The sequence below is a fragment of the Culex pipiens genome, chromosome 2 (genome assembly GCF_016801865.2).
Source record: "Culex pipiens pallens isolate TS chromosome 2, TS_CPP_V2, whole genome shotgun sequence".
Taxonomy (NCBI): domain Eukaryota; kingdom Metazoa; phylum Arthropoda; class Insecta; order Diptera; family Culicidae; genus Culex; species Culex pipiens.
Genome location: NC_068938.1, coordinates 106,412,175 through 106,435,979, shown reverse-complemented (window position 1 = coordinate 106,435,979; position 23,805 = coordinate 106,412,175). Strand labels below are relative to the sequence as shown.

At 43.9% G+C, this 23,805-nt stretch overlaps 2 protein-coding genes across 9 annotated transcripts in view; one reads left to right on the top strand and one right to left on the bottom strand.

Moving 5' to 3' along the window:
- The window catches only part of LOC120414732 (RB1-inducible coiled-coil protein 1), a 28,539-nt gene extending 8,179 nt beyond the window's left edge, over window positions 1–20,360 (bottom strand). For 4 of the 8 annotated variants that reach the window (XM_039576041.2, XM_039576043.2, XM_039576040.2 and 1 more), the window contains exons 1-12: window positions 20,202–20,360; window positions 9,629–10,247; window positions 9,361–9,569; window positions 6,767–7,533; window positions 6,423–6,712; window positions 6,157–6,343; window positions 5,907–6,099; window positions 5,608–5,836; window positions 5,383–5,545; window positions 3,532–4,635; window positions 3,142–3,466; window positions 1,768–2,255 (exon numbers count right to left, since the gene is read on the bottom strand). In XM_039576041.2, the coding sequence (XP_039431975.1) occupies window positions 1,768–2,255; window positions 3,142–3,466; window positions 3,532–4,635; window positions 5,383–5,545; window positions 5,608–5,836; window positions 5,907–6,099; window positions 6,157–6,343; window positions 6,423–6,712; window positions 6,767–7,533; window positions 9,361–9,569; window positions 9,629–9,696 (4,023 nt within the window). In that variant the 5' untranslated portion in view covers window positions 9,697–10,247; window positions 20,202–20,360. Of the gene's footprint in view, window positions 1–388; window positions 1,059–1,767; window positions 2,256–3,141; window positions 3,467–3,531; window positions 4,636–5,382; window positions 5,546–5,607; window positions 5,837–5,906; window positions 6,100–6,156; window positions 6,344–6,422; window positions 6,713–6,766; window positions 7,534–9,360; window positions 9,570–9,628; window positions 10,248–10,379; window positions 10,522–16,296; window positions 16,478–20,201 lie in introns of those variants that run through there. The other 4 variants (XM_039576042.2, XM_039576038.2, XM_052707309.1 and 1 more) reach the window with 4 other exon arrangements.
- An 883-nt stretch (window positions 20,361–21,243) lies between these two features.
- Window positions 21,244–23,354, top strand: LOC120414787 (SET and MYND domain-containing protein DDB_G0273589-like). The gene is made up of 2 exons (XM_052707835.1): window positions 21,244–21,818; window positions 21,877–23,354. The coding sequence occupies exons 1-2, from the start codon at window positions 21,463–21,465 to the stop codon at window positions 23,273–23,275; spliced, it is 1,755 nt and encodes a 584-aa protein (XP_052563795.1). The 5' UTR covers window positions 21,244–21,462; the 3' UTR covers window positions 23,276–23,354.
- Window positions 23,355–23,805: the final 451 nt, after the last annotated feature.

The window sequence follows — 23,805 nt, the reverse complement described above, 5'->3', positions numbered from 1 at the left end:
TTTTTTTTTGTCCTCCCTCGCACATGCCCAGAGTTGAGGGATAAAAACATTTTTAAATACTTGGAATTCACACTGTTGATCTGAGTCCGGCTGGTTTGACGTGGAATCGCTGTATACTCGATCCATTTATACAAAATCTTCGACAGTATACAGAATTAGTTATTTGCATAGTTTTTTTTTTTTGACTATAAGAACACGGTGGAATCATAATCAATATTTTCAAAACACTGTTGAAAATTAAAAAAAATACTTACTTTCTCTTCTGACTAAAAAAAATAAACAACCGTTCATAAAAATACTCAACCATGTGTAATGAAGCATGCTAACGGCCACGGAAAACAGACGCAACAAAACAGTTAATACCGTTGAAAAAAATCCCTCGGACACAGCAGACAATCAACAAAAAAGACACGATTATTTACACGGTTAGCAAGGACAACCTCCCTCTCCCCGGGGGAACAAACCTTTGTGAGAACTGCACCGATAGCATTAAGCAAAAGGACTCCGCCAATCAATGGAAATAAAAGTTGTGTTTTTTTGGATTTGTTTTCTAAACAGTCAAAACTTTATTCGCAGATTTTTTTCTGATTTGTTCCAGCATGTTTTTGCATTTTTTGCTTTTCTTATCAATTTTGTCTAAATAAGTATATAACATAAAAAGTTTTTTTTGTTAAGTCCTTTCCCTTAATCAACCGTGTCTCACTATTGGTTTTGCTCTCTTTTTCTCTCTCGCGCGCGCGCTCGCTCTCTAGCTCTCCCTTCCTCTTTCTATCATACAGCCTAAGCTATTTTTTGTGAGTGTGTTTATCTTTGCGGAGCTCTGTGTACGTGTGTATCGGTTAATTTTTAATGTATTTCCTTTCTTTCTTTTGTAAAAACAAGCGCAAAGTAAAAATTTTCAGCATTTTTTTTCTTCGCTCGCGGCGCTCTCTTTTTACAACTATAAATATATCTATCTCGCTCTCTCGAGTGCTCTCGCGGCGCAGACGTCCCTATCTCTCTATCTCTCTCTATCACTCGTCATCGTTGAGTAGAAGCAAAGCTCGCAACAACATCAGCTGTTTTGTTTTATTTTGTGTCCGTTCATCGCGTGCAACAAAACACGTGTGCGCAAAAGCCAAGGCACGCACGCACGCACGCGGTCAGGCAAAAAACGGCAAACGAGAACAAAGAAGAAGAAAGAAAGAATAAAATTTTAGGGGTTGGTGTGTTGGTCAAGCGAAAAAAGCTTTTTGATTTTGTTTGATATATTTTTAAAATTTTCAGTCCATTTAGATTCGTTTTCGTTCCGAATTATTTTGATAAAGACTTTTTTTTTAAATAAGATATAAAGTCTCTACAGCGAATATTTAAAAACATTTTGTTAATATTGTCACAATCTGAAGCATGTTAAAACATAAACTTTCGCAATAAAAATTCTAAAATAGCCAAGCTTGCTCTACTAAAATGTTTTCCCTTTTTAAAATGTTAGGAAAGAATGCGCTAAAGCCTAAACCTTGTAGTGTGTTACAAGAAGAAGAAGAAGCCAAAATGACACAATGATCGTGAAATTTCGAAAGCGTTTCATTTCCTATGGAAGCATGTTCTTGTGAGTGGGGGATGATCGGATGATCAGAAAAGCATGCCCATGATAGTGGCCTGGCCAAACATGAAACAGACAGAGAGTATGCGTGTGGATGATGGTTCGCGGAGTTCCTTCCAATAGCAGAGAGTAGTCAGAGGAGAAAGATGCCATGTGGTGGTAAGCCTTCACAAATAGTAATTTACCGTCGTGTTGCCGCCTTCCGGAGCCGGCTGCTGCTGCTGGTCCACGACATCCTCCTGCTCCTCCTCCGCTTCCGGTTGTTCCTCCTCGCAAACGCTCTCGTATCGCAGCCTCGTCTGCTGCTGCTGGGAGTCACTCTCGTCTACACTGGCACTGGCACTGCCGGCACCGCCCCCGTACCCAACGTCCTCGTCGTCCGTCACCGAGATGTTGCGCTCCTTGTAGGTGCTGATCCGTTGCTGTTGCTGCTGCTGGTTCTGCAGGTTCTGCTCAGCCACGCCCGAGTCGATCATGTCCCGGCTGGCGCTGGTCTTGATGGCCGAGTCCTCCATCTGCCCCAAGGGAGAGCCCAGCTGTTCGGTTTGTGCGAACGAATCGATCAGCAGCCCCGGCGACGTTCCCGTCGTGGTGGTCGTGCTCGTCACGACGCTGTTGATGGCGGCCGCCAAGCCCTGCTCCGTGATGGTTGACGACGAGCGACTCATTTTGCCTGTAAGGGGGACGGAAGAATGTTTTTAATTTTATGTATGTTGATAAGCGGAACTTTATTTTCAGATTCCGGAACAATAACCAGAACGGCAATGTTAGTCAGTGTAAGTTGTGATTGATTTATAGATGTGTGGGTGACTCACAATATGCGGGCGCCTGTAGGCTGTGAGTCGACATAGCCTGATGTCGACTCGGTGACAGCACTCGAGTGACAGTCAGTCACATCAAGTAGGCGTGTGCGAGAGAGACGTTAAATGTTGTGAACAATTGTTTCGGTGGAGAATTGTGAAACATTTGATTTTAAAATGTGAAAAAAAACTGTCAGTTGTACGAGCTGTTTGTTGATTGTGGAAACACAGCCTAAATTGATTTGTTCATGGTGTCTTAGCACACGATTTGTCACAAAATTCAACGCTGTAGGCATAAGTAGACTTTAGAGTATTAGAAGACTAAACCTTCTCATGAACCCGAAAACCCCGAAAACGAACATGCTGAAATTTGAAGCTTGTTGGATACGCGTGTTGTTTCAAGTTTATGCCAGCCTGACAAAACTGGAAAATCCAAAAACATCGACGTATTACAAATGGAATGCTAATCTTCTCATCACAAGAAAAAAATGCCCCGGAAGCGTGCCCGAAACATTTCAGTTTGTGTTCTAAACATATTATATCTTATTTTATAATATCCACTGAAAAGCTACACTTTGTTCAAAGCACAAGCGATGTACGTCACTTGAAATGAGAGCATTAGTCAGAAATGCATTCCAGCTACTGAACGTACACGTCTGTGTTTGGGAAGCACTATTTTGGCATATCAGCACTTTGTTGAATGTTGATCTTTGTAATCAGTATGACAATTCAGTGAAAATGTCAAAGCATCAAACTTACTCTTCTCCTTCTTGTGCGAGTGCTTGTCCGAGTCGGCGGCGGCGCTCCTCGACGTGCCGCTGCTAACGCTGGCACTGAGGCTCGCGCTGCTTCCTCCCCCGCTGCTGCCACCACTACCACCGGGCACCGGTTTCACCTTGACCCGGTAGAACCGGGTACCGCGCGACACCTTGTACCGGTTGCCGTCCTTGCGCGCGTGGCAGTAATCCTTGTCCACGACCGTGCCCATGCAGTGGATGATCCGCGGCACCTGGCCCGCCACCAGCTCCGTCAGCCCGAACGCCGCGTAGCTGTCCGCGTGCAGGAAGTACAGCACGGGGGCGTTCTGGAAGAGAATTGGTTTGAGGTTTAGAATAATTAGAGGACGGTGGACGTTTCACGCGATCTTACCTGCACGATCGTGTACTGATCGTACGTGCTGTTGTAAACAATCATCACGAGGTCGCCCTTGGAGCACGACTGGATGGACACCCCGCCACTGGGTCTGTTCTGGTGCCGTTCGAGCTCCCTGCTTAGCTGTTGCTTTTCGCGTTCCAGCGCTTCCAGCTGTTCCTTCAGGTTCAGCTGGTTCGAGCCGAGCTCCGGATCGGTCAGCGATTGGATGGTTTCCTTGTATCGCTGGTTCTCCCTTATCAGAACCGATTCCTTGTCCCGCAGCTCGTCCAGCTGGCGCTCCTTCTCCTCCAGGATCCGCTTGTAGATGTCGTGGCTGCCCGTCGGAGTTCCCGGCGAGCTGGCCATCGATCGCTGCTGCGGCTTGATCGTCACCGTGGACGACTCCCATCGTTGTCGTTCCTCTTCGATTGCGGTTTTGATTGCACGTTCCTTCTCGCGGTTGAAATCTTCCCGGGCCTGCGCCAGCAGCTGCTCGTGGCTCGCAATGTCGATCATGTCCGGCTTTTCGATCTTCTCCAGGCTGGTGTCGGACGGCGATCGGTCCATGCTGGTCATCAGCTTGTACCTGCAGCGCAGCGATTCGATCTCGGTTTTGTGCTTGTGCTCGAGCTGTTCCACCGCTTCCTGGATCGCTTTCTTGCGGTCCACCTCGACGTCGGCAAGTCGCTGCTCCAGTTTCCTCACCACCTCCTTCATCTCGTCGACCGTTACGTTCAGCTCGCGCTTTTCGCTCTCGTACTTGGACACCGTCTCGATGTGGCTCGCCTTGATCATCGAGTTGTCCGACCGCAGCGACTGCATCTCGTCGTCCTTCTGGTGGATGCTTTTGCGCAGATCATTCATCTCCAGCTCGTGGTCCACCGTGAGCTGCTGGATGGTCTCCCGCTCGCGGTTGCGGGCCTCCTCCTGGATGGCAGCCCACGCCCGATTGATGGCTTCCAGCTTGCTGCGGAACTCGGCCCGGTTCGAGGCACTCTCGGTCCGTACGGCCGACAGCTGCTCGCGCAGAAATGAGATCGACGACTGGGACAGCTGGTACACGGTCCGGAGGATGGTTTTCAGCTTCTCCACCTCGAGCCGGGTGGTGCCGAGGTTCTCCTGGAAAGAGAATACAGATGTTGATTGTTGTGTCAACAGTAAGGAGACTTTGGTTGAAAATGAACTACATTGCAGACGGGGAATTGGAGAAACAAGAAAATGGGAGTTGTGTTAGTAGGACATGTCCGGTTTCATCTTGATCGTTCCACTACGTATGCGACGATGCCATCGGAACACCGTGCTGGGGTGAACTGGTTTTGAAGGCCTTTTGCCACCAAAGCACAGCACTTATTCAATTTTTTGAAATATCAAATTTCATAGCTCAACAAAACTATTGTGCTCCTCGAAAATGAAACTAAAAAATCCGGTGGGAGGAACAAGTACCTGTAGCAGCAGTATGACCGCCCCCTCGTCATAGCTGCCTGCCGTTGCCCCCGCCATCAGCCGGCCACACTTGGCCAGCCCATCGGCGATGAGCTGCCGTATTTCGAGCTGTTGCTGCCGCTGGTACCGTTCGCTGGTGGCGCTCGACGGCAGCGACTCGTCGATGTAAAACTCCGAGTTGACAAACTCACCGTCGGCGCACAAACACGGACTGCCGGGGGTTTTCGGGTCCGGCGCAGGCAGAAGCGAGGCTTCATTTTGAGCGGTTGGAGACTCTTCCGGAATGACCGGGCAGCAGCAGTCACCGCCGGAACTGGGCCGGGGACTAGCGGCACTTGGTACGTTAGTTGTTAGTTTGGGCAATGAGTTACTTGTGGGACTGCTAGTAGTAGTAGTAGTGGTAGTATTTTTGATTGTTCGCACCTCTGTCAGTGTTTCTGCGCTCGCCTGCAGCACCCGTTCCGTGGACGTGGCCATGCTGCAGGTGTCCACCGGCGGCACCTTCGAGCGGGACCGGCGACGACGGTCGATTGGACTTTGTCCCACTTTTTCAAACTCTTCCGTGTCGGTTTCGGATTCGCAGCCCCTGAAAATAAAGAGATATGTTCATCAACCGGCCTGAAGTAGGACTTCCAAGGTTCCACTCACTCTTTCGTTGGTTGTTGTGCGGTGGTGGCGGAGTCCGCATCGCCCTTTCCGTCGATGGCAGTGGGTTCCGCTGCTCCCATGTCCGGCGGATACTCCTGCAGACCGCTGCTCTTGCTCTGGTTGGTGCCCTCTACCGATCTAGATGAAAAGAAATCTATCACAGAATCTATGTTCGGTAGCTGGATCTTCTCCGTGAGCTCCGGCAGGAAGGTCGACAGTTCCTGGAGATCTGCAAGCAAACATGCGGAAGCATTGTTAGTTCTATGAAGTCCCGTCTGGAAGAGATCGCTGACACAAACCTCGCTTGTTCAGCGCCGGTAGACTAGAATCGAAGATTGACGGCGCCTGAATCGCGTACGACGGCGGCATGTCGTCCATCCCGGGGAACAGCGTACTGAGAAAGTGCCCCTCGAACTGGGCGGTAAACTCGTGCCGGCGCATCACCTCCTCGTTGTGGATCGTCATCAGGCGGCACGCCAGATCGGAAGCCCACTGAAAAAAGTCACAGATTTAGAACTCCGCATTGAGACCAGGTTCGGGTAGACTCACTCTGAGAAACGAACTGGAGAACATCCTCCGGCGAACCACTTCCGTGACGGCACTCACGTACATGCAGGGCGCCATATGGATCTGCTCGATGATGCCCAGGTGCTTCTGGAGCCGCTTCAGGGAGGTGTGGTAGAACAGAATGCTGTTGTCGATCTCCCACACCCGAGTCTCCACGTGGATGATGTACCTTTTGAAAGGGCACAAACACACACAAGTTCAACGATCATACCATGCCGAAATCCCCCACAAAATCCCTCCCGACCTACCGTAACCGCTGGAACAGGTTGTTGCCCAGCTCCTCCTTGCACTTGGCACAGCGACGCCGAATGTCGCGCAGATTCTTGTGGTTCTGCAGCATCACGATGAGCTGGCTTTTGTGCGAGGCGCACAGATCGGGCAGGATCGACGTATCACCGAGCGTGTTCGCCCGGTTCTGGTTCTGCTGGAACGACTGCGCCAGCTCGTTTTGATCGCTGACGATCTTGCGCGCCTCGTACATCACCTTGTCCAGATCGCACAGTCGCTCCTCCAGGCCTTTGATCTCCTTAATGTCACCCTGCAACGAGAAATCTTCAGCAAACATTCTTGAACCCCCACGCAATACACCTACCCTCTGCGACGCCTCGACGGCTTTGTCGATGTTCTGCTTGAGCCCTACGGTGTGCTTCTCGAACTGCTCCAGCCCGCTGGTGCACTCCTCGGCCATACGCTTCAGCATTCGCTGTCCCTCCGATGCGGAGATCCAGTCCAGCAGCGAGATGCACTTGGCTTTGTCCTTGTCGGATATGCCGCTGCTGCCGGTCTGTTGCTGCTCGGCGCTACCGGAACCTGCCAGAGCTACAGCCTTCTCCTCTCCCTGGGAAGGGGTCGTTCCTTCTGCGTCGGTTGTTGAAGCCGCAGCAGCGATGGCAGCCGTTGCCGGCTCACTATTGCTAGTCGTTTTGACGCTACCGGATGAGGTGCTGTTAGCCGTGTTGCCCGCATCCACGTACGCCTCGTCAAAGTTTCCGAACGGACGCGAAGCGGCATTCTCCATGAGCGTGGACAGGATCGGAATCTCCGACAGCTGCTTCAAGTCGTGATCGAACGCCGACAAGATCTCCATGTGCTCGGTGAAGCGCTGCCGGTGCTCCTCGTAGCGCCGGTAAAAGTCCGCCACGCGCTCCTGGAACTCCATTACCGAGTCCTCCATGTTGGCGACGACGGCGGCCCAGCCCTGCTGCTGCAGGTGCTGCTCGTGGATGAGCGTCTCGCACGTTTTGGCCTCCTCCTTGGCCATCTCGCAGATCTGCTGGGCGAGCAGCGAGCGCGTCACGACCGTGTTGTACGTGGCTGGCAGCTCGAGGCACTTGTCCACCTGGGCCTTCAGGTCGTTGTCTGGTGACAGGGAGGGAGAAGAAAGTTGTTAACCAGTTAATTCATTAGCGGATTCCAGAACTTAAATTTCCAGCAGATTTCATAAAATTCCAATGAACAATCGATCGACAGAATGCCAAAAAGACAGAATACCAAAGGGCCAATGCAAAAAGGCAGAATGCCAAAAGGTAGAACGCCATAAGGCAGAATGCCAAAAGGCAGAAAGCTTAAAGGAAGATTGCCAAATGGCAAGTTTTAGAAGGGCAGAATGTCAAATAGCAGAGTGCCAAATGGGAGAATGTAAAAACGGCAGAATGAAAAACGCAAGAAAAAAAATCAACTAGCAGAAAAGGTTAGGTGCCAGTAAGGCAAAAATTGTAAATGGGCCAAATTGGATTCGTAAACCATCAGTCTATCCTCCTCACGTCAGTAAATGTCTAATTTTGCGTTGAGCAGGATAGACTGTTTGTTTACAAATCCACATTGACCTATTTAAATTGTTTTGTTTGATTTGCAGAATAATTGAAATAGTCGAAATATCTAAAAGCAGACAATATTAACAGCATGAAATATTAACGGCAGAAAAATATCAGCAGGAAATTACGGCAGAAAATTTAATCGGCCGAAAAACAAACAGCCGAAATGGCAGAAGTCTTATCACAGAAAAGTGAATTGGTAGAAGAAAATAGTTGGCAGAATAGTTAAATGACAAGAAAATTCAACAACAATTTTGTTTAGTCCCGATACCCGGGCAGACGTTAATAACAAAATTCATGCCATTTCAAAAACAAATACTGTTAAAATAACAGAAAGTGTTATAGAATCTTCTTGAAAAATCCATTTTTGCATAAGAGTTTAGTAACAGTTTATGTTATCATAACAAAATTTGTTATTGGTTTTATATTGGTTGAAAGCCAAAACAACTTTGGAATAACATTTTTTGTTATTGAAGAATACCTCTAACTGCTATTGGGATGATCGGATGAGTTGTTAAAATAACAAAAAAATAATGACAAAGATTTGTTCGAAGATTAACTAAAAGTGGTATTAGTCTGTTATTACAATAACAATCCAATAACAAAAAATTCATAACGAAGAATAAGAAATCTTGTTATAAATAACATAAAATGTTATTGGCCCAGTATTTTGAAATATCAAAAAAATGTATTTTCAAGTTATTTCTGTCTGCTCGGGTAAGGCGATAATAACATCAATACCAAATTTTGTTATTAAGATGGTTAGATTAGTTGTTAAAATAACTAAATCATTATTCATTTTTTATTAATATTATAAGATCAAAATTTGTTATTTTCAGTGTATTTTTATGTTATTGTCCTCTGTTATTTTAACAACCAATCAGACCGTTTCAATAACACACTCAATAACACAACAACCATGCATATTGTTATTGAAATGTTATTACCGTCTGCTCGGAGTGTCATATCAATTTAACATAAAACCCCATTACTAAATTCTTTTACACCTTTTTAAATATCTACCATTTAACTTTCCTGTTATTATAATTCTGCCTTCTGCCGGTTAACATTTCTGCAAACTTTTTTTTTCTTTTCTGCCGTTTAATTTCCAGTCCGATCAAAATTCTGCCCGATGAGATTTCTGCCAATATATTCTTCTAACATTTTACCATTCTGCCTATCGATTTTTACAGCCGATTTTATTTTCGGTTTTTTGAAATTCTGTCAAATCACATTTTTCTAACATTTAATTTTCTGCCGATCGATATTTTCTGCCATTTTGTGTTCGGCAGTTTGGCTTTCTGCCGATTGACCCGATTGACACACCGAAGGAAGCTTGCTTTAAGTTCCCGAAAACCCCCCGCCTACTCACCAGTTTCTATGCTCGGCCACGGCGCCGGCTGGTTCCGCGCGTCCAGCACGCTCTTGCTGAACATGTAGATCGGGTTGGTGTCGGTGCCGGCCGAGTAGTTGCACACCCGTTGCGTGTCCTGCAGCACCTCACCGCCGCTGACCAGCAGCACGATGCTGGCACAGGGGATGCCGTGGTGCCGCTCGATGGTCTCCTTCAGCGAGCGGACACTAAGAACGGGTTGGCGATTAGTAACAATTTTCGGGAATGTGGTTTGAGGGTGACTTACATCTCCAGCGCCTTGCTCATCTCGAAGGTCAGCATCCGGCCGGTATCGACGTGGAACACGTACAGCATGGTGGTGCCGGTCTAGCGTTGCGCCGTCTTGTCCAAAATGTCGGGACTAGGCGTCCGTAGGCCGTAGCTTCCGCAGCAGAGTTGAACGGAGCAGGTGTAGCAGCGGTTGCGGTTACAGTTCGTTCTGAGTCATCCAGTGCGCGTGGGTGCGTGGCTGGAATGGTGAGGACCCCGGAGCGGACCTGCGGTCGGGTTGTGCTCACTGCCGCTGCTGCTGCACTGCCATTCGAGGATTCGGGCCAGGGACAGAACGGCACGGAGAATGCAACGCTACGGTGTCGAGGGAGTCGCACGCGCTATCGTTTCTTCTTTCTATTTTCGTGCTGACGAGCGTTTAGTACCTAAGGTTGTATGGTTCTGTTTGTTCTTCCCTTCGCTTAGGTCTTACATTATCACTATGTATGTACAAAACAGTCATTCAGAGACACACACAGACACATTGGTGAGAGTCGGCGTGTGTGAGCTGCGAGTTGTGTTATGAAGTATATTTACAGATTTGCCTTTCTCTCTCTCTCGCTCTGTATATCGATGATTTCGTGGTGCCCGATTATCTGTGAAAGGGAAAGACAACAGAGGAAAATTGCATTAGCTGAGCTTCAGTACCAGGAACTACTGCACCCCAATCGATCGACTTCCGATAAATAAGCCCCCGCCAACATTTGCCTACACCGCGCTAATCTGACCTGCACGAACGCTCCAACCCCAATCAATCAACGACGACCGACTAAACGCGGGTTGAACCACATGCTCCACATGTGATTCCAGCGATCGAGTTAATTAGAACGTCAGCCACCGCTTTATCAACACACTGCACAGCTAGACTAGACGACCTCGGCCGAGGTTGTTTCCTGAAGAGCTACGAGAATCGCACCGAGAGTTCTGCACGTCCGACCGACGACCAGACGTCAATCACCTCTCTCGTTGAGCGATGATTCAGAGATTGCGCGCATCTCAGCGATCTGCTTCTGCCCGGTTAGGTGCTCAGCCATGTGCGCGCGACCAGGGTTCAACGCTAAGCTTCTACTTAATCTTCTGAACAAACTGAACGCCAGAAATTCCTTTGCACCACAATGTGCTCACTGTTGAACCCTGGCACCTTAGAATTTTCTTGTTTTTGCTCGTGTTGTACCACAGTGCTGCGGCGGTGGTGGCGGCGGTTCGTCATAGCGCCCCATAACTCACAACAACGGCACACGGGCCTTTCTTTGTTTGCAAACTACGCGGTGATTTGAGCAGGTTGAGATTTGTTAAGGTGAGGAGGAAGAAGAAGGACGGATTATTTTGGTTTTCTGCCAGAAGAGTTCAGCAAGAAGATCTGCCGAAGAAGTGCAGAACAGGTAGATAATAAGAAAAAATAAAGAATATTGAATATTTTAAATATTAATTTTGAACAACTTGAACACGAAGTCATTGCACCCAAACAAACTAACAATATTACGAACGATATCTGGTTGACTGTTATGTTTACATCCCAATCTAATAACCCCCGTAATCATTCAAATAATTGGCACTTACGTCGAACGTTCATGAACTGAACAGCCGCTGTGCGAAAGATATGGCGCTCTATCTCTTGATAACGTTGCCGCGATTAGATGCAACTGGGTCAAGGCTTTTCCGCCATAAATGATCGTGTGTAAAACGAGGCGGTAAGAATTTGCGACGAATTTGAATTTAGACCACAATTATTTGTTTGCGAATGATTTGAAAAATAGGCCAGATTTGACTACTTTGGCAACATTTACCAAACAACTTTTACACCTATAAGAAATAAAAATAGCAGATAATGTCGTACACCACTTGCTACCTAATCTTGAAGCAATTCTACCCAAGTATGCACAAAACACGTTCATGTGTGTCCAAAATGTTCTGTGATGGTAGGAATGTTTTGCAATTAGAAACCGGCACAAATCAAGAATTCTGATACGATCCCTACCATGTTTTGAGTTCCAACATCCTTTTGTTGAGTGGCCAGGCCTACTCCATGAAGTTAACCGCAAAGAGGATTCGTTTTTAACCGAACAGGACAGAATTGAATTTAAACACGAGTCTAATACTGGTGAGTTAAAACATGTTTGGACGTTTTGAACTGTCAAATGCAAAAAAAAGAACTGATTGTTAACATCCAAAGTTACGTTATTTTGAAGTTTCAGTTTCAATGTTAGGATAATGAAAATCAACTTCAAGATTATGTTATTTATAAAGTCTTCAACAGTAATTTTGATTTTATTTTTCAGAACTAATAATTATTCTTTTTAACGGAAACCAACATTTTAAGAATATAACTTTAAATTTTTTAAACCACGTATTATGTCTGGCAAGATAATTTAACGTTCTGCGGTTCTACGGAGCATCAGTCAGGCTACTGCGCAAAGTGCGGCGGTCTGTCATGAACTGTTGGTTAGCTGCGACTATAAAGAAAGTGCGCTTAGTGCAACGCATTATCATGAAATATGAAAAATGTATCGAAGCAATAAGTCGTCAGCTGTGTGCTATCTTGTGACATAGACCATTTTGGTCGAAAATGAGTTAATGATGACGTTTTGCTATACTTAACAAACACTACAAGATGCTTTAACCCGATTTTGGAAACTCGCTTCTGTTTCCCGGAAATCGCAATACACACTTGTGACATAGACCATTTTATCATCAAAATGATCACGCACACTTGTGACACGTCATACATGTTGTTGGAAAATGTGGGAAAATTTTCTTGTTTTTCACAAATTTATGTTGATACACATTTTCTGAAGGCAATGCAATCTTTTGTTTTTGAAAATATACTGATTAAGTCGGTTAATCTATTGATTTAAGTCTATTTTAGTTTGTATGGGAATTCTGTGCACACTTGTGACACGTAGTACAATTTTACTTTCGAAACACACTTGTGACACGTGCTTTTCAGATTTTTGATTACATAATTTACTGTATCTTTTAACTGGTGTAACCAAATTAGATGAAACTTGGAGCGTTTGTTAAGCGATAGTATACGAACCGATTGCTTCAAAAAGTTTGGCTCTACCATTCATAGTTTTGACAATATTTATCATCAAACTTTAAAAATCGATTTTCTTGAATAGTACTAAATGGTCGTTGTCACAAGATAGCACACAGCTGACGAAGTGTTATTGAATTTGGTCCTAAAGTTAAGCTTCAATTTGTGAAATTATTGTTCACAACGATATAGCTTATTTTTCTAAGTGCAATGAACCTTTGTACGACCGCAAAGGATTTGAAATATATATTTTGAAATCAATTTAAAAAAAATAACTTCGCGGCCATTCTTGACATAAAAAGTCCTGCTGGACAGCTCGTTCTTAGCGGACCATAGTTGATCCATCAAAAAAGTTCTACAATCCAGGGTTTTTTTTTTCAAAAGGTCCAATAAACAAAATTTAGTTTTTATTTTTTTATTTTTGGATATTTTTGAATTTTTGACTCAATGCGGTTTCAAAAGCACTCAAAAAATATAAAAAATATGAAAATTTAAATTCAACATTTACGGAATTGGTCTTTTTTCTTTAATTTTAATTTTGTATTTTTTAATCCGGCTGAAACTGTTTTGGTGCCTTCGGTATGCCCAAAGAAGCCATTTTGCATCATTAGATTGTCCATATAATTTTCCATACAAATTTGGGCAGCTGTCCATACAAAAATGATATGTGTAAATTCAAAAATCTGTATCTTTTGAAGGAATTTTTTGATCGATTTGGTGTCTTTGGCAAAGTTGTAGGTGGACTACACTGCCGCTCAAATCAAGTCCGTCCCATATGTAATTTCGTCAATTTTGAGGTAATGATGCAGTTTGGTTCAAAATCATGTAAACTATCAGAAAACTCAATAAAATTTAGTACTTTGTTTTAGAAAACCGGAGAAAATCCACTTTTTCGTGAAATTCTAACACGTAGCCTTATGGGCGGGACAAACTTGACATGCGTTTTTCTCGGCTTGCTGTTTTTACATATGGGACGGACACGATTAGAGCGGCAGTACACTGAAAAAAAAATGATACACGGTAAATTTTTTTTGCTGATTCTAAATTTCACTTTTTGTCACTAAAACTTGATTTGCAAAAAAACACTATTTTTATTTTTTGATATGTTTTAGAGGACATCAAATGCCAACTTTTCAGAAATTTCCAGAATGGGCAAAAAATCATTGACCGAGTTATGATTTTTTGAACCAATAAATTTTTTTTTAAATCGAGATATTGGTCGCAATTTTTTTTCAATTTAATTTTTCAATGTAAAATTGAATTTGCAATCAAAAAGTACTTCAGTGAAATTTTGATAAAGTGCACCGTGTTCAAGTTATAACCATTTTTATGAAACTTTTTTCAAAATAGTCGCAGTTGTTGATTTTTTAAAAATAGTGCCCATGTTTGCCCACTTTTGAAAAAATATTTTTGAAAAGCTGAGAAAATTCTCAATATTTTGCTTTTTCGGACTTTGTTGATACGAACCTTAGTTGCTGAGATATTGGCATGCAAAGGTTTTAAAACAAGAAAATTGATGTTTTCTATGTCTCACCCAAACAACCCACAATTTTCTTAATGTCGATATCTCAGCAACCAATGGTCCGATTTACAATGTCAAAATATGAAACAATCGTGAAATTTTCCGATCTTTTCGATAAAAATATTTTCAAAATTTTTAAATCTGTACATTGGTATTTCATAATTTTTTTTAATGTTTTCAAAGGAGTTCAAACATGCTAAATATAATCATATTTACTGCCCCTGATCGCATAAATGTCCCATATGCATTTTCATCGATTTCGAGTTATTGATACAGTTTTGTTCAAAATTGTGTGCTCTTTCAAATGAGCCTATAACATCCAGTACTTTGTTCTAGAAATCAGGAGGAAATCCAGTTTTTTCGTGAAAACTTAACACGTAGCCTTATGTATGGGACAAACTTTAAATGCGTTTTTCTCAGCTTGCTGTTTTTGCATATGGGACATTTATGCGAACATGGGCAGTTTAGCATGTTTAAACGCAGGAAAATGCAATTTAACTAGTTTTATTTTTTTTGAAGTTTTTCGAAAAAATGTTTTTTTATTCGCCCCCTGATTATTCAGGCCGTTTGTGAAGGGGGGGGGGGGGCACATAGGCTTTGAAAAATATTTGCAACGGCCTAAGTAATCCATATAAAATTATACTTATTTAGAAAAACTATTTTTCTTATTTGTTGTGCTAAAGATTCTTGAGTTGTTGGCTGATGAGGATTTTTTTTAATTGCTCTTTGGCAATCAAAAACGTATTGTTTTTTTTTTTAGATTTTAAAGAGATTCACCGAATCTACAAAAAGAGTCACAACAAAAAGAAACAAAGTAAAAATAAATTCAAATCTAAGTGTAAAAAAATCAGGAGTCGCTGTGGAAAGCTTGAACTAAACGAAAGAACACATAACTAAGTAACACTGATTCGATGAGTCATCTGCTCATTATCTACCCCATAAACTTTTATCAAAACGATAAACACAAACTTAATTGATTCCAACACACCTTGATCGGCAAACACTTTCACCATTTGGCACAAAGAAGAAACCCCCACACCATGACGTGTCCCTCGGATGATCCTTGACACGATGAAACCTGTTGAAAGCACCTCCCCCTTCCAACTAACGTACCTTAGAACACCTTAGAAATTTAAATTTCCAATGTCCCTTAGCGCGCCAAGTAGTCCACGACCACGCGACGTTCACTATCTAATTGCGAACTAAAAATACTCTTCTAACCCCCCCAGCACTTGGCCACAACTAATCCCAAATCAAACAAGGAGTGAAGGGGAAAGGGTAATAATCAAAACAACAAATAAGTGCTACGATATGGTACGCCATAGTGTACACCCAAACGAGATTGGCAGTGACATAAGGCGACGCTAGTCAACTATTGCACTTGGGTGTATCGTTGTACTCTTTAAAGGGGACACGCCAGACGGTGTTAGACGACGGCAGACGACCACAGCGCAAAAGCTGAAGCTTCCTGTACGACTCTTGACTCGTGTTGAATCACGGGCGCCAAAGCGGCACGTTTTGAACCTAGAAGAAGAAGCCCGTAGACAAGCTGGACGCTGAACGTACACTAACAGCATGCACTTTCGTTCGTACTGATCCCTGCAATATGTTTTGCTTAGAGTTTGCGCGAGAAGATCTTCGGTTCAAGTCCGGGAAGAGTGGCTCGCGACAGCTGCTTGGTGCTGCTGGCATCATTCCACTGATATACTCAACTATTTATTTACTTTCCAGACGAAGACGACGACGACGACTATTTGCGACAAAAGAAAAACACAGAAACACGAGCGCCCTCTTTGCGTTCTTTGTTCGAACCTGCTGGTCAACGCTGCGAGCACTCTCTCCTCGCGTACTCCTACTAATATAGCTCTCTGTACCAATAAGATGTGATTGGATTACCCAGCGCGACCGACATAGAGGACCAGGACGGCGACGAGGCAAGAGTAGAAAGACGAAATTATTTATTTGTAAACAACAACCAGTGCCGCGCCATTCAGCGAAACTGCAATCGCGCAGTTCACAAATCGATGCCACAAGCGCTCTCTCCTTCACGTTCCCCCTCTGCTCTGCCCGGGGCTCGAACTCTTACCTACATTTTCCGCTCTATCTGGTGGAAAAAACCTCCCGCGCGACACCGTGTCAGGTCATACTAAGCTACACTGTAGAACGTCCCAAGCAATACACTAGTCAAATTTCGGAACTCCCGTCCAAAACACGCTGTAATGGCAATTTTCTTCCTTCTTTGAACTCAACCAACCACCAAACTGACCGTCGTCGACTGACTAGTAGCGAATCCCTTCTACACCTTCACACCATACACTAACTGCTCTAGAAGTTCCAACTGGTGCTGGGATTGTAGTAGTGCTACAGAGTGCCCGTGTCATGCCGATACCGACGACAACAGAGTGAAATTTTGTGTTTTTCCTTGCAGGCGCTCTCGTGTTTGCAATGTTGCTGCTGCTGCTCCTCTCTCCCGCACAGACGCACATCCGCGAAATGAAAACATTCGAGCATTACTGGCCGGCTGGTACACCCAAAGGTGGTGGTTCTGGCAGTGAATGTTAACTATACTGTCAATCAGTAGTGAGAATCGCTAGAAAATCTTCAAATTTGGCGCTTTGCGAGTACATATCCACTAAACTATTGTCTTTCATATGTTTATAGGACCTAATCAAAAAAAAAACTCTAGATATCAACACTACAGCAATACAGCATTTCCAGAGGAATATGGAAAAGAGAATATAACTTGAAGAACATGACAAGCTTTTGTGGTTTTGATGATGATGATCGCCATTACGAAAAGACCGTCAGTGAACGCACACGAATTTGAAACGAAAGAAAGCCGATCCCGACACTCATGCAGTCGCGCGACACGAAGACAAATTCTCTCTTTCTTTATTTCTTGCTTGTGCGATGCTGCGTGGTGACAGCAATCATTTGAATGCAGTCATGGGGAAGGAATTTCAATAGAGTTCAAACGAACGAGCGTTGTCAAATGACTGTGTGAGTAAATTTGCGTTGGGTTCATTACTCCGTGGATGAACGAACGAAACCAGAATGTCAACGTTAGGTTGCGAAGTAAAAGGCAAACGAAGCGCTCAGTTATCATTTTTAAAAAAATCGTTTTTTATAAGCCTTGTTTTTGATAATTGACACAGACTTAAATATTGGAAAATGATGCAAAATTTTAGTTGTAAAGTGTCTGTTTTATCCGAAACCAGTCAAAACTATCCATATGTTGTAACAAGGCTAAAACGGCTGTCCCAATTCACCCCATGTGTTCCAATTTGCCCCAGATGACAACACATAAACACAGAGAACAAATGAACATCTAGGCTCGAACTTGTGTGTAAACACTGCACAGTGGTCCAGATCGCACAATTCGACGGTAACATTTCAAAAGGCATCAAGTACATTTTGACACTTTCTGGGTTACTGCATATTCTGAAAGTACTCCTAATAAGCCACCTCTCCACTAAAAATGAGCAAAAGTAACTTCAGTAAAGTCCGTTTCAATAATGATTTTAAATAAAGTAACATAATAACAAAGCGCCCCCCTCAATGACAGCAGGGTGATATAGACGTTGGTGATTTCAAAAGACGTTATGTTTGTTTTTCTCAAATATAATGACGGAAATAATGTTTTATTGAATATGGATGATCAAGTATCAATAAAAGCAACGTTTTTCATCGTTTGTTATCATTAGAACATCTTCTTTTGCTTTTATATTAAAATGGGTATTGAAAAATGATGCCTAACATTCAAATGCGTTTTTCTCAAAAAGATGGTTTGTACATGATGCTTTTTGATATGTTGGCATCGAATTAAGTAGAAAATGGATTTTCCGAAAAATTGTGAAGTTTTGGAGCTTTAGTGTCTTCAGAAGAGTTGTTGCAAATGAAAAGGGGCAACTTTTGGTTTAGTTAAAAATTAGGGTGATTTTGAAAATCTAATTTTCCAAGAATATTTTTGGGAATTTTTTCGTCTTCTAGAAAGTTGTTGGGCTTGTCAATCCAAGCAACTTTGTCGAAGACACCAAAATTTTATCTCGTAATCTACGCCTTCTACGACCAAATTAATAGAAAGCATCTGAGCAAAACTTCAAAAATCTGTTTTGTGAACGTGGCAATTCAGGGTTAAGTTTTAGAGAAAAGTGATGTTGGGGGAACTTTTAGAGCTCAATCCAACATTTTAATTTTTTGACAGGTCAATTTGGACTTAAGGATCAAAAGTTACAGCCATTTTAGCCATTGTTTTGTGATTAGATGGTCCAACGTTCTGCTACTGTAGGCCATCATGATTTTGGAAGTGGCGCTATCTAGGCGGATGGTGCACACACTAGCTCTTTTCAACGTACTTTGGTTTGAATTTTTACACACATTTTTCAATGATGTTTGTTCAATGATATACATCGGTTCTCTGTGACATAACATTTTGTAGGGGCATAAAATCTTGTTTTTGTTAAGCATTTTTATTAATTTTGTTTTTTTGTTATTGTTTAAAATGCCTAATCGGCCGAAAAGGAAATAAACTTTGCATGTGCACATGAAAAAATGACTTCTTGTTTGGTCAAATATTACCGTGATATCTTTTTTGCATTTTTGTTAACTGCTCAAAAATTTGGTCAATGGAAATTGAAAAAATAAATAAACATGATTTTTTAAACCCATGAAATTGCATGAACATGACATTTTTAAAAATTGAACGACTGTTTCGTTTTTTTTTCTGAAGTTTTTGAGCATAAATAATTTTTAAATAACAATTTTGAAAACATTGTTATGAACTAAAGTGTTCTGAAGATATTGGCTCTGAAGGGGCACTTATCGAGCGTCTATCATAGCTGTCAGACGATTTGGTTGCTCCCGTCTGAGTGCAATGTTGTATCTCATAATGATTTATATTTTTTCTATGATTTTTTGTTTGGGTGTAGAACCAAAGCAGACAGGTAACAATCAATGTATCTGTAAAAAATCCATATTCAAACCATTGTGGTTTCCTATCAGTGCACTTCTCTATCACGTACTTACGATTAGAGTTACGCAAGTTCACGTTGATGCAACATGTGTGTTATACAGCTCATTTCTAATCAAGATTTGGTGTAAAACCTATACAACCCGGTTATTCCAAACCTATTACTCTCACGGACTTTCTTTTCGGCTGATATTGCGCTGTCTGATGCAACATGTCGGCTGGATTTGAGCATACAGCCACACGTTGTGACGACCTATTTCGGGGAGTTATTTATAACAATGTTTTTCACCGCTTTGGTACACAAATATGATTCATATTTATCTTGTTTTGTTTTTCAGTAGACAATACTGGTGCATTTGGTGCGAGTCACTCTTACGTCGAAATTGATGTCACCGTGCGTGGTTTTTCCGTCGAGAGTACTTTCTGGAGCGGTTTCACTCAGCACATATTTTTGGTATTCTTTGGTCTGCGTTCTGCCAAGAACGATTCTTAACTAGACGGTATACTAAACGGGCGGCAGCTCTACTATTTCCGGAGTGCTTAGTCGTTGTGTTTTGAAACCATTGAAAATCCGTCCATTCATTCATACCTGCGTCACACATACACCAGCACACTTCATGAACGGGTGTTATTTTTTGTTGTCGATTTACAAATAAAAGACGCAGATGGCGAATCGCCCCTGAAAACAACGAACGACGTCGAAGTTTGCCAACCCATGCATATGCGTGAGCAGGACGGTGGCCAAAACAGGAACGCACGCACACAAGCCACAAGACCAAAACAACAACAACACGACGAAATATCGCCTCGAAGGAAGCAGGAAGCAACACTAACATCAGCAGGCAGCAGGGGCACCCCCGCCCTTCGCCGTCCCCCTCCCCCCTCCTTCACTCCACAAAGTGGCAAAAGCAAAGCAAAAATCGTCCGATGGAACCACTTTTTCCAGGAGCCAATTTCCGCCCGGAAAACATCCCCCGCGGGAAACGCACTAGCGCAAACGACGCACCGAACCGAGCACTTACTTTTGACACTATTTTCGGGCCAAAACTCCTCACTTTTCGGGAGGAAAAATGGCTCGCTTTCAGAGCACTACCGAATCACTACAAAGTTTTGCCGTTTTTCAAGATGGATAGCCAGTGAGAAAAATAAATTATGAAGCAGCAGCAGTACGACTCGACGAAGCAGCAGGGCGAAACAAAGCAGCAAGAGTGAGAGGGGAGCAGATTTGCGCGTGCGCCAGAGCGAGACGGCACTCGGACGCAGCTGACAGCTGATTCGATCATCAACGGGCCGATGTCGACGAAAGCAGCTGACAGATGTGTTGACGGCGAACGAGCACAGCGCTGTCGCGTAGGTATGTGAACGGAGAGTCGGAAGTCGACTTTATTATGTTCTGTGGATCGTTTTTGTTTAGTGATTGATAAACAAATCTTTTTTTCCTACAGAGATTGAGAGGGCCATCCATAAACCACATAGACTTTCTAGGGTCGGAGTCGTTTTTTTAAGGCTGGAGTAGCTAAATTTTTAGAAGCTGAAGCCGGAGTCACTTTAGGAGCTACCCAACTCCGCAGCCATGCAAAAAAAAAAAAACATTTTATGAATAAAGAACGTGGACAATCATCAAAAAAAATCAAATCAAATTATTCGCTCTACAGCATTGCCTTGGCGTTCTCGATTGCAAGATTCCTACTCTAAACTAGGTGTCCGAAGGCTTGATTGTTGAGGCAATTGCAAACCTCTTTTTACACCTTATCTTCCATCCCCCCGGGATTCGAACTGACGACCTTTGGATTTTGAGTCCAACTGCCTACCAGCGACTCCACCGAGACAGGACCCTGGGAGACGACTCAAATCAATCAATCATCTGTAAAATTGTGTGAAGGTGACGTTAAGGACACTTGTAAGAAACGCCAAAACACGCGACTTGCGGAGGTGTCGTAATATTTACAACATTCACATAAATATTTGAACTTGATTTACTCAATTTACGACTTGTCGATTCATGATCTCACTAAAATAATCTTTAAAAAATTACCCACCGGTGTGCCTTTCGATCAGCGATGTTATGAAGAATCTTTAAGCGATTCGATTGATCACAACGGCGTCTTCCAACTTCAGCTAGGAAAACATTGGAAAGTAAATTGACTTTTTCCAACTTTATGCCTGTTTTGAGTTTCCGTGTAAGTTGAACGAAGAAAACGTATTGTGGCGACCTCAATTTAAAGGTTTTTCTAAAGTTGTGTTCCGAAACTTCCCAAATCGCAAACTGAAAGCAACTCCGAGATGGACGTCAACATCCGGCCGCTCCAAACCCATCTTCTGACCAGGACATTTGGCCAGTACAAAAAACCCGACGGTGAGTTTGCCATGATGACCTACTACCACGAGTTTCTGACCGAAACTGCCGGTCTGAACAAGCAGTTTGATCTGTACTCGATGTGGCAGTACGTGCTGGCCAACGGACCTCAGATCGACGTTTCGGAGGGGGTTAAGAGTAACTCAAAAGCGGTCGCGATCCGCCAGGAGGGTAATCGGTTCTTCAAGGACCACTCGTGGTCGAATGCGGTCGAGAAGTACAACGAGAGCATCTGCTGGGCAGAAACCGGTTCCGAGGAGGTGGGCATCGGTTTTGCCAATCGGTAAGATGACAAATGAATTGTCTGGAGACATCTTAGCTCATGAAGATCCCATTTCCAGATCGGCGGTTTGCTACGAGGAGAAAAGCTACGAGCTGTGTTTGCTGAATATTATGCTCGCCCGGAAGCACAACTGTCCGGACAGGCTTTCGGCAAAGTTGGCAGCACGGGAGCAAAACTGCAAGCAGCAGATCGCCGATGGAAACTCCAAAGGAACAGTTCCGTCGCCAATGTTTCCGGTCAACGTCGAAGTCAACCCGAAGATTCCTTTCATGGCTAACGGACTCCGGATGGCAGAACTACCAACGTATGGCCGCGCTATGATCGCCGAGCGGAGCTTTGAACCGGGAGATGTGATCCTGAACGAAAAGTCTTTGTTAACTGTTGGTGACGCGCGTTACCTACATCTGAACTGCAACCTGTGCACGGAGTGGAAGCCGTACAACTTGATTCCTTGCCCGGACTGTGTCTGGGTCATGTACTGCAGCGAAGAATGTCGGCAACAGGACCTACGCACCGTCCATCGATTCGAGTGTGGTATCACGGCAAAACTGAAACACTTGAACTCATGGATGGTGGACATGGGACCGAAATTGTTTTTCTATGGACTGACACTGTTCGGCGATAACGTGGACGAGATGAAGCAGTTCTGTGACTCAAACAAAAGAACCGGATCGAATCCGATGGATGTGGACTATTCCGGTGGCATTGATCCTTTGGAAGTGTTCAAGAATCTGCAGCGCGTCAAGTACACAAAGGTGAAAGATTCTTTTGATAAACGTTTGATGTTTTTGGCTTCCGTTTTCTACACGGTGTACATGCAGAGTCCGCTGGTTCGCTCGCTGATCACGACCCATCAACACAAAAGGTTCATGCTACATTGCTTCAACGACTACATGCAGTTAGCCATGCAAGCCAACCTATTTTGCTGGGACCTTATCACCGGCCCACTCTTCCCGATTGCCTCCATCATAAACCATTCGTGTGATCCGAACGTGGTCACGGCCTCAAGACTGAGCTACCTCAAATTGGTCGTCCTCAAGCCGATCGCCAAAGGTGAGCAGATCTTCATCTCGTACGGTCCGGTTTGGTACCAGAACAAAGACGATCGCAAGCAGGAGCAAACGATGAGCCTGTTCCGCTTTCAGTGCGGCTGCGTTGCTTGCAATCCGATTCGTCTGAAACGTTGGCTGCGCTCGCAATCCGAGCTGGACGAGCAGGGCAAGCGGGACTCGAACGCCATCAATCTTCTGCTGAACAACGACGCGGTGCCGCTGGCGACCAAAACGAACCTGTTGCAGCAGTTTGTCAAGCGAAATGCATACACCCATCCGAACGAGGCGTTTTGCTCGGGGCTGCAGGTTTACACGGCAGTGCTGTATCACGCTCTGATGGAGGAGTGGGACACGAACAACAGAGCCTGGGCGATGGCCGAGCTGGAAGCGAATGAACGGAAGTGAAGGCAAACTGTTTGTACCTGATTAGTTTGCACTATATTGTAAATGTTCATGAAATGAAATAAATTAAATGAATTCCACAAAATCGCAACACCCACACCAAGACCCACACACTTTTCAGGATCAACAGTTTTCTCAGCTTCAATCCCTTCGATAAAGTTGTTGAGCATATGTAGTATACCGATTTGGTACACATCTGACCCAAACAACACAACAAACAATTCTTCCACCGACCCACAGGACCGCAAGAGATCTCTATTGCAAGTTTGAGCATGAGCATGATTGACTGCCAAATGAGTTGCTACACCGTTATTGACAGATCAGCTGAAGTTAAACAGTGAATCATAAATGATCAGTGGGTGCCAACCATCCGTTCACTGTTTAGCATATGAAGAACCCTATTTTATTAGTAAATACCGGAGCCCTTCCAAGAAGCCTACAGTTCAATCAGGGTAGAAATATTAATCCGACGTTAATCGGCGTCGAGCCCTCCGAGCTACAAAGCTATGGGAAGGTCTTTTTCAGCACAAAAC

Excerpts from the sequence above, each read along its gene's own strand:
- LOC120414787 (XM_052707835.1), top strand. The coding sequence starts at position 21,463 with ATGGACGTCAACATCCGGCCGCTCCAAACCCATCTTCTGACCAGGACA. Across the intron at positions 21,819-21,876 it reads GGCATCGGTTTTGCCAATCG|ATCGGCGGTTTGCTACGAGG; the intron begins GTAAGATGACAA and ends TCCCATTTCCAG.